The sequence below is a fragment of the Micropterus dolomieu genome, linkage group LG20 (assembly GCF_021292245.1).
Source record: "Micropterus dolomieu isolate WLL.071019.BEF.003 ecotype Adirondacks linkage group LG20, ASM2129224v1, whole genome shotgun sequence".
NCBI classification, from domain to species: Eukaryota; Metazoa; Chordata; class Actinopteri; order Centrarchiformes; family Centrarchidae; genus Micropterus; species Micropterus dolomieu.
In genome coordinates, this window is record NC_060169.1 from 18,470,474 (window position 1) to 18,479,712 (window position 9,239).

The 9,239-nt window shown below is 37.4% G+C and overlaps 2 protein-coding genes across 3 annotated transcripts in view; both read right to left on the bottom strand.

The window, feature by feature from the left end:
- The window catches only part of usp47 (ubiquitin specific peptidase 47), a 24,073-nt gene extending 19,475 nt beyond the window's left edge, over positions 1 to 4,598 (bottom strand). For both annotated transcript variants that reach the window (XM_046033403.1, XM_046033402.1), the window contains exon 1: positions 4,263 to 4,598. In XM_046033403.1, coding sequence (XP_045889359.1) covers positions 4,263 to 4,307 — 45 coding nt within the window. In that variant the 5' untranslated portion in view covers positions 4,308 to 4,598. The remainder of the gene's footprint in view (positions 1 to 4,262) is intronic.
- Positions 4,599 to 6,093: 1,495 nt separating this feature from the next.
- On the bottom strand, positions 6,094 to 7,567 carry clec3a (C-type lectin domain family 3, member A). The gene is made up of 3 exons (XM_046033411.1): positions 7,450 to 7,567; positions 7,269 to 7,355; positions 6,094 to 6,530 (listed from the first exon to the last, which is right to left on the bottom strand). Exons 1-3 carry the CDS (start codon positions 7,559 to 7,561, stop codon positions 6,133 to 6,135), a joined length of 597 nt encoding a protein of 198 aa, XP_045889367.1. The 5' UTR covers positions 7,562 to 7,567; the 3' UTR covers positions 6,094 to 6,132.
- Between the last annotated feature and the right edge of the window lie 1,672 nt (positions 7,568 to 9,239).

Genomic DNA, 9,239 nt, shown 5'->3' on the forward strand with positions numbered 1-9,239 from the left:
ATGTTTCTCGCATCTCAATTACTGGAATTATGTGACCAAAACTGAAATTTACAAACATTTTTTCTTCCAGGTCTCGCTTCTGTGGCCGCCCCCCTTCCCCAAGCTATCAGACTTTTAAACTAAAATTCATCCTCAGCACTTCTCCACTGAATATGGTTTATTTCTGTTTACCATTTTATGATTACTTTTGATATTACTGTGTATTGTCTGGTACGTAGCAGAAGGGAGTTACACTCAATTTCAATTCATAACCTGTTGTGATGTGACAAATAAACCTTCTATGGTCTAAAGCACTGCTTTCTGGCAGTCAGGAAGAATTAAAGAGAACATTACCAGTTCTCTGACTTACTGACACACGAGCAACAAACCTTCCTACACATGACTGGGCAAGGCCCGTTGGTTATGATTATAGAAACAGAAAAACATGGACAGGTTGTCCCATTTCTCTCTGTCCAAAATATGTAGCTAAACAGGCCATGCAATTGCTGACACGTGCTTCATTTTACTGTATGATTCACATCTTAAATTGAGGAGTCACTTCATCATTTGAACACTCCCCATAGTTTGTTTTCAGATTGGTCTGGTAGTTCCTGTAACTGTTCGAGCCTATAACAGGCTCAAATGATTTGCTGAACTGAAACTAAAAGCTAATGTCAAAAATGAAAGTAGCAAGAAAAACTAACTCAACAAGCGCTAATGCATGTCAAATTATATATAAAAGGTAATATACAACTGTAATAATTAAATCAATTGATAAGCTATTAAAAAATAGAGCAGAGGGTTAAAATGAAATGAAATGACATTAAATTCTGGTCTGATTCTTAACCGTGTGTACTTCCATTTGATCAGATACTCCCCGATTTAAGTAATAATTCTTACTACTATAGTATTGTATCAACATTAAATACAAAAGCTCTTGTTTGTGAAACGGTCTCCTACTGAAGATGTCCCGATAGTATGTCCAGTGTGATGGTAATCACGTTGCTGTGTCATGCATCTATTTAACACCATGCTTTAAAATGAGCACCGCACACACACATTCACACACGTATGGCAAGGCTACCTGAGAAATCCTCTTCATCTCGTCAAAAATACTCTGTCTGCAACTCCAAAACACACCCTAATAATAAAACGGAGATAGTGAAGAACAATTTAAAACAACAAAAAAAAACACCTACCGCTGTTTGGCTAGCAAATCAACTTCACAGGAATATACTGAAGTGATTACAGTTTTTGCAATCGCTTTGTGATCTTGGCAAAATGTGACTGACAGATCCTATAAAGAAGCTTCAGCTGACAACACACAAGTGTATTATGAGATTAAAGGTTATTTTTACCATGGATATAATCACAAGGTGCTGACATCACACCACAGGTACTGCAAAGCACAGCATTTCTTTACAGATGTAACTGATTCTAAATGGCACAAAAATAATGACAGGCTATAATGTTGTGAAATGTCAGTATCCATGAACCCCTATTAATAAAATGTAATGCAACTACACCTGCACATTGCACACACACGAACACACAAAACAGAGATGCAGGTGATTGAATTACCAACAGCCAATATTCTAATTCAAATACAATTTATAGTACATGGTACATTTTTAATATAAATATGACATTTTGGAAAGTAACCAGCCATCAATTTGGATGAACTACTGTATCAAAAAATGGTTTTGGCAAGTAGTGACAGTGGCTGGTAAATTAGAAAATTAATTTGTCTATATTAAAAAAAATTTTGTTGTTGTGGCTCAACTAAATAATTTAGCTACCTCAAATTGCATGTTTGTTCAGACACCACTGGCAGCAAAAAGGAAAAGGACTGTGAAAACAACAAAGGATTTTTATGTGCAACTGCAAAACATGACAACTTTAGTTTCCACTAAAGGAAAGATGTCTTCACAAAGTCAAACATAAAGAAGGAGGTTCAATGCTCAAAGACCCCTAAATATTTAAAATAAAACATTGGGGAATTAAAGTGGTGGGAACACAATCCACTCTAATAGTGGGGGCAAATATTACATTTTTTATGTTTTATTTGTACTAGCAAAACAGACCACTATGCAACACTTTTAAAAGTATTCATCTTCTTTAACTTTTCGTACATAATGCTATCACAGTATTATGAACTGTGGAGAAGTATGTTTTTGCATGTGCCTTTCTATAGCGTCTGTCGATACATGGCCTTCAAAGACAACACACTGTAGTATAGACGTAAGTGAATTTATTCGTGTGAGAAACTTTCTGACTGGAAAAAAATTGAATAAATGATTACCCGACTAACTTGTATGGAAAACAAAAGGCAATTTGGAGTCAAGTCAAGTTGCACCTTAAAATCAAATATAGGTTGTTCTTGTTATGACAAAGCAAAAATATGAATATTACTTCAAAACCATTGTAATATCTACTTTTTTCAAAACAAATAAACTCCAAGTTCATTTTATTCTTTTTAAATTGTGTTGCTGGTCTCACAGCGGACTGTTGAAATGTCTTTAAAAGACAGCAAACTGAACACTGGGATGCACTATGAAAATTTAACAATCAGAAAAACTTGCATACCCCAGTATGAAAGATTTAGATACATAAAATGATCCAACGCAGAGCTGGGAACTAAATGATCCTACCAACCATTCTCTATCTTAACTTTTATTTACCAGTAAAATGTGATTTAAGTGCTAAAAGTCTGGAGGTCTAAGAAATTCCTGTTTTGCTGCCAAATTGAAAATCAAATAATACAAGCCTATATCCTCCTCAAAAGCTCAAGTCATCCTTCTTGTTTAAAATAAAGGCTTGTCCAGTAGGGTTTTATTACATTGATTAATAACCCATGAATAAGTTATGTAGCTAATGGCTTCACTATTACTATGAAACATATTGAAAATTAACAAGTGTGCAGTGCTGCATCACCAAATCCAATTTTCCCACCAATCCCAATATCAACGAGTGACGTCCTATGCTTGATGTATGTCTGTAGCTGACGTCAATGCAGCCAAAGGGCTTTGAAAAAAAACAATTAAATATAGGGTCTGCAAATAACATGTAGTAACCATATAGATATAAACTATTCAAGTACAAAATTACACATGAACATCACTGCCATGCCAATAATGCCCACTAAGACGTTTATGTTGAAATCACACTGTTAACCTGAGCAAACATGTCAACAACACAATTAACATCTGGTGACCATCAGTAGGGTTGACAGATGCTAGAGCCGATTCAATTCCTACTTGTGTGGCAAATACGACAACATAGTCGTATTGTAGATTAATGGATTATTGTTTTAGGTAGCGTATTGCAGGTGAACCGCTATAACCAAGACAAACATAGCACGACAAACAAGCAAAGGCGAAGTAACTTAACGATATCATCATGACAAACGAGTTCGTAAAGGATTTGTCAATATGAAGGGCAAATGTTTTTATTCTAACATTAGGGGCACCAAAATAACTAAGATTAACGCTAACGTTTTGTTAAATACACACCTGCATCTATCTGAGGTAAGTCAGATAGTTCAATCCGCTAACATTAGCGTTAGCTAGCAAATTTGACTAGCTAACGCTAACGTTACAGTAAAGCTACAAGTTACAGTCAAAACAATCTGCAAACGCGGGCAAGAAGGAATCAAAGTACACTGCATATTTATAAAACTAGCATTATCGGTAAACGTTATTTAACACTGACAGTCATGTCCATTGATGTAGCCATCTGCATTTGGTTTAGCAACTTCATAAACATCTAGATTGGCTAGAGTTGTTCCACTAACCAGACCTAAAAGGCTAACGACATTAGCCAACGTTAGCCAAATTACACTAGCTAATGTTACTTGCAAGTTAGCTAATAAATATTGACATATCGTCTTTGTTTGGGGCATAACATAATGTCAACCACAACATTTGAAGAGCTCTGGTTTCTGTTGACCAGAGAGCCAAACTCAAAGGCAAAATAAGTTAATGATAATTATGCTAAAGCTTTCGCTAACCAACAGAAACTCACTTTGTCTGAGATGCAGCGAAACTAGCCGCTAACTGATTAGCTTGAACGTAAGTTAGCCAGCCATGTCATGATAGGCCATCCAAGTCATGTTTAGCTAACTGTTAGCAGCTGAGAGTTAGCCTCTAAATGATACACCAAGATCGCAAACTCCCAAAGTGGTGCCAAAGTTTTGCCATTATTAATGAGCATGGTCTACAAGGGTGACAGCTAATGCCCAGAAGGTGATTTTCCAACCAGGACTGGGTCCGTGATAAGCTCACCTCTTTGGGTACGAACTGGTTCTCTTCGCTAGGCACCATTTCCATTTGTGCGACAGTTTAGACAAGCGTCTATCCGGACAAGGGTGTCAGCGAAAAAACTTCGCAGCGGTAAACACAAACATGGTGTGTGTCCTGTTTGTTGTAAGTTTGGATGCTTGGAGAACAAAATTAAACTTGCCAAAAACTTGTAGGCGTTTCAAAGTGATCGCAACACTCTCGGTTACACTACCCAAGCACGAAGTGTCCTGCTATAAATGGAGAAAAATGGCCGGTGTTTTACTCCGCGAGACTTCACTCAGGGAGCTTTGGCGTCACATTCCATCCAGACAAGCGTGCGTGATGTGTGCGGACAGGATGACGTAGGTGCGTGTCTGCGCTTTAAAAGGACAGAGATGACAGAAACGCACAAAAAAACACGGCAGTAATGGTTTTAGCTTGTGCGACAGAGAGTGGTTCGGGGCTGTGGGTCAGTTTGGCAATCCATTCAAATTTAACAATGCACTGTTTTCAATCCGATCACAACAATATTGACAAATTAAACTGAGTACACAAAGTGCACAAACTCAAATTAATTTCTCTTTCTCTTTCTATTGAACTGATTCACTACTGTTTTACATGTTTGTAAACCAGGAGCAGTAGGTCACAATGAGTGGCTATCGCTCAAGAGTAAGTGTAATGGCACGCTAAAGAAACTCTACTTTTACCCTAGACTGTTCAATTTAGGGTACAGGTTGATGCACTGCACAGTCATTTTTGTATAATATTGGACATTTTTAAACTGCTGCACACCTCATACTGCATGGTGCAGCATAAATTCAGATCAAACAGTCAGAAATGCATATTTCACCTCACAGCAAGAAGGGTCGAGGTTTGATAACATGATGTGTTTGTTCAGGTTTATTTTTAGTGATCCGGGTTTCCTCCAACATTCCAAAGACAAGTTAGGCGGATTGACTTTGCCGATATAGTATAGTTTTCGTGTAAGAGTCTGTATTTGAGTGTATGTGCTGCAGTGGATGTGGTGTGGTTTGGTTGAGAAGGGGCACTGCACCAAAATAGAGCACTACATGTATCCAGAGAGTGATTTGTTATAACAGAATAAGCAAACAAGCATTTCCTCATTGTTTGTTGTCACCTTACACATAGACATGAATTCCAGCTGAAGTAGATAAGCATCTTCTTACGCCCATGTACACTACTCCCAAAATTAAATTTCAAACTTTTTTCATTGGGCTCTATTCCTTCAGTGTCCAAGTGAGGCAACCAACAGAACAACCAACGGGCAAACACTTCCTTTCACTTCCATGCTACCGTTCACTACACCCACATCTGCTTAAATCAAGCTGTTCAGTGGTCAGCAGTAGAGTGGTAAACTGGGGAACTCCCTGGTGTTTATGTATGAAACTGTATTAATGTAAACTATGTTGATTTGACAAAATGAAATAGTTTGAGCTTTGGGACTTTGCATAAAGTGAACATGAAGTTGCCTGATAGCTCTTATAAAAGGGAAATCACATAATTTCACCTGAATATCTATTGATTTTAGTTTCTACTGTGTGTATTAAAGCTAATTAATAACCTTCTACATTTATTTATCTCAACTGTATGTTTGTCTATATGTAGCACCTTATCTCCAAAACAAATTCCTCATAAGTGTAAAAACTACTAGGCAATAAAGCTTTTCTGATTCTGATTCTGAATTACTAATTATAATGACACATGTTAATAAAATACATTTCATAATACACAGTCAAAAACAAGCCGTGTTTCCATCATGAATTAGCCCAGATTTGAAAACACATTTTTGCACACTTTTAATCAATGACCCACACAAATGATCATGAAGTAGTCAGCAGCCACTCTGTTTCCTTTAGGGAATGACATATTCACAGATGTACTTTTTGAGGCTGCGACACACCTCATCGTACCACTTTCCTTGCGCGACCACTGAAAGGGCAACACAGCTCTCCCTCTTCGTTCCTGTGGGCTGCTTCTTGGAGCGGTCCCAGTTGAAGTAGCCGACAGGCAGGCTGTTGACGTCAACATACTGGCCTTCTTTAACTATGTCTGCCACGCCAATCCAGAATTCCTTTGATCCTGGGGCACTCCTCTTCGCATAGTCTCTCAGTTCATTGTTTTCCATCATGTCCCGCGGCGTTGCAAGGGTTCCTCCTTGTGAAATACAGTCTTCATTTGCTTCGTGGTAATGTTTGGGTTCCTCAATTGTAAGATAACACTTCCTGTGAGCTTTGATGCCACGGAGACAGACTGAAAACACAAAGCACTTACTTTATGAATGAATTGTAAAGTAACTATATGGTATTCAAATAGTTCAATACTATTGCAATGTTTAGTTTCCTCAGTAACAGGAAAATAATTATGATGGAATCCCTCTTTTTGTTTCTCCAACAGAATTTACAGCAATTCATACAGCCATCTTCATTAACTTATATACAGAGAGATCACAGTCTGAATATTGACTAATAAATTAGCCAAGAAAAGGAAAAAGTAGGCATATTTTAAAAAAACAACAACAACAATAAATCAATAGATGTGTAGTATTTTGATATGATTGACTAAATCTTGTAAAAAAAATCATTATTTTTTAAAAATAAGATAAGCAATTTAGATATTTTAGCTTACACTTCTGCAGCAATTAAACCTTTAACTTTACAATTTAATGGATGATGGGTGCTGCTTCCCTCTGCTGGTGACTCAGGACACTAAGAAGTTAAAAATCTAGTTATGAAGTTACCAATTATCCACATTCTTGCACGACAGCTCGGTGGCCTAAATTAACAAGTAACAGTGATATACAGTACCATAGCATGTTTATGAATACAACCTAAAATCACAATAATATTGTTATTCAACCATTGTCCCATGGTTTGTTTCTTATTTACTTATTTTCTTAAACTAACATACTGAAGACTGTAGCAATGCTTCTAAATCAAATCCATTGTCATCTCCTTTCTTTAACCTTCCTTTATTCAGTGAGGGCAGTACCTGTCTGCAACGCCTGCATCTCTTTCAGTGAATTCACCTCCTGCCACAACTTCTCAAGCTGAGATTTCACATCATCTTCCTCTGCAGCTGCATCTCGGCAAAGAAGCAGGAAACAAACAGGTCCAATGAACATTGATAGCAAACATGTTATTTATGAATTGCGTGCCATGTGCATAGTTACCTCCGGGCTGACGAGGTGACACGGCCTTCCTGGTGCGAGATGGACGGCCGGAGCTGAAGTGGAGCAAGGAGAAGCAAAGAACGAGGAAGACAGGGAGGGCCAGACGTGCCATGTCTGAGGCCAGTGGGTCCTACAGGACAGGACACAGTGGCACACCTTGTACGGCCGTGGAAGGAACCAAAAACGCAGCTCAATATATACTGGCCCCTCTGTATGCCTTTCTGGGTACTCCCCCTGCATTGGCTCCAACTCTGTTTGTTTTTGTCCAAACATCAGGAGGAGGTGAGAGAGGTATGAGGGTGCAGTGGCAAATAATGACTTCCTTGTGTCTGGCTTTTGATAAATATTTACTTGGGACAAGGTGCACTAAGCAGTATTCCCTTCATTTCACAAACAAACTGGAAATTCATTGACTGCTTCACTATCACACAGTGTTCCCCTCCCAAGTTCCATATCGGTTTTGGACATGCTAACTTCTTGACAAATAATGTTAAAAAATAATAATGTTGCACCTTGGTGTCAACTCAGAAAAAGTGCCAACTTGTGTGTACTATCAAATAATAACACCTGGCCCAGCAGTAAAATATACGATATATGTACTCTAAGTGGTAGCAATCTACACTAATAAGGCTTTAATTTACAACTTTCAATACATAAAACAAGCAACAGAGTAAATATTCACAGTAAACTAATCTACACTGTTGAAATCTGTTCATTCACACAGTCTTCCAGCTGTATAATCTTCAAAAAAAAAGCTTCTACCAGACCAGACGAAGTCCAGCTCCCAGCTCTGGTTATTTTTAGAGTGAGATGTTGCATAAAGATAGGAGGGGGGAGCTAAATAAGAAAGAATATTGGGAATATGGGCTCAGTTCAGCAATCCAACTCTCAAAAGCAGTTCATGTACTCTTCCCCATTTTACAGTTTTTAAATTATACATTTTTGAGTATTATCTTTCATTTAAGGATGCACTAAGTAAATCATTCTCTAGAATAATGTAATCTAACAAAGAATGTTAATCAAAAACTCTGTGATAGTTTTATTGGTTTCAGTACATACACTCACTAGTATGCCAAAATGATTCTGAAAATGTGTTATTTGTTTCAGCATGTTACAGAAACTGTCTCTGAAAAATAAATATACAAGAGTTTACGGTTACATCTAGTAGGTGTAAATGGATGTGAAATGGTACTCTATGTAATATCTATTTAGTTTAGCTTCATTGCACAATATTGAGTCAAAGTTCTATGTTTAGTTAGCATGCAAAAAAGCTGTATGAGCAAAGCTGTCTCAATGCAGTCTCTGCAGATATAAAACCCAAAACTAACCTCGGACACTGAGTTGAGGGTCAGTAGTCCTGGTTTAATGAATAATTAATGATGACGAACACATACATGGATCTTCAAATAAAACACAGTTTCCAGCAGTTCTGCCAACAGTGCGTGAATTGATTCTGACTATACTGAATATCTCTTGCATTAGAAAATCCCTTACTTTGTATCCATCTTGTGCCAAACTGAGGGATTAAGCAGAATGTGCAGTATGCAAGAATAGTATACTATATTCTAAATGTTGAAACATAATGTACACTGAATGTTCACTCTCATGAAGCTGAGATATACTGAAATATTTGCATACTATATTTAAAAAAACAGGGACAACTAGAACTAGAAAAAGAGGGACAACCTTTTTAAATGTAATATGGAAATAACTTGACTTCAGGGAGGGTGTAAATCATGTGTGATAAATAAATTCAAACACTGAACTAAGACAAGAACACAATCATGGAA

Bases quoted from the DNA above. Each gene is read 5' to 3' on its own strand.
- clec3a (XM_046033411.1), bottom strand. From the start codon at position 7,561: ATGGCACGTCTGGCCCTCCCTGTCTTCCTCGTTCTTTGCTTCTCCTTG. The intron at 7,356-7,449 runs GTAACTATGCAC...GCCGAGATGCAG, and splicing joins GTCACCTCGTCAGCCCGGAG to CTGCAGAGGAAGATGATGTG. The intron at 6,531-7,268 runs GTACTGCCCTCA...TTGTGTTTTCAG, and splicing joins GATGCAGGCGTTGCAGACAG to TCTGTCTCCGTGGCATCAAA.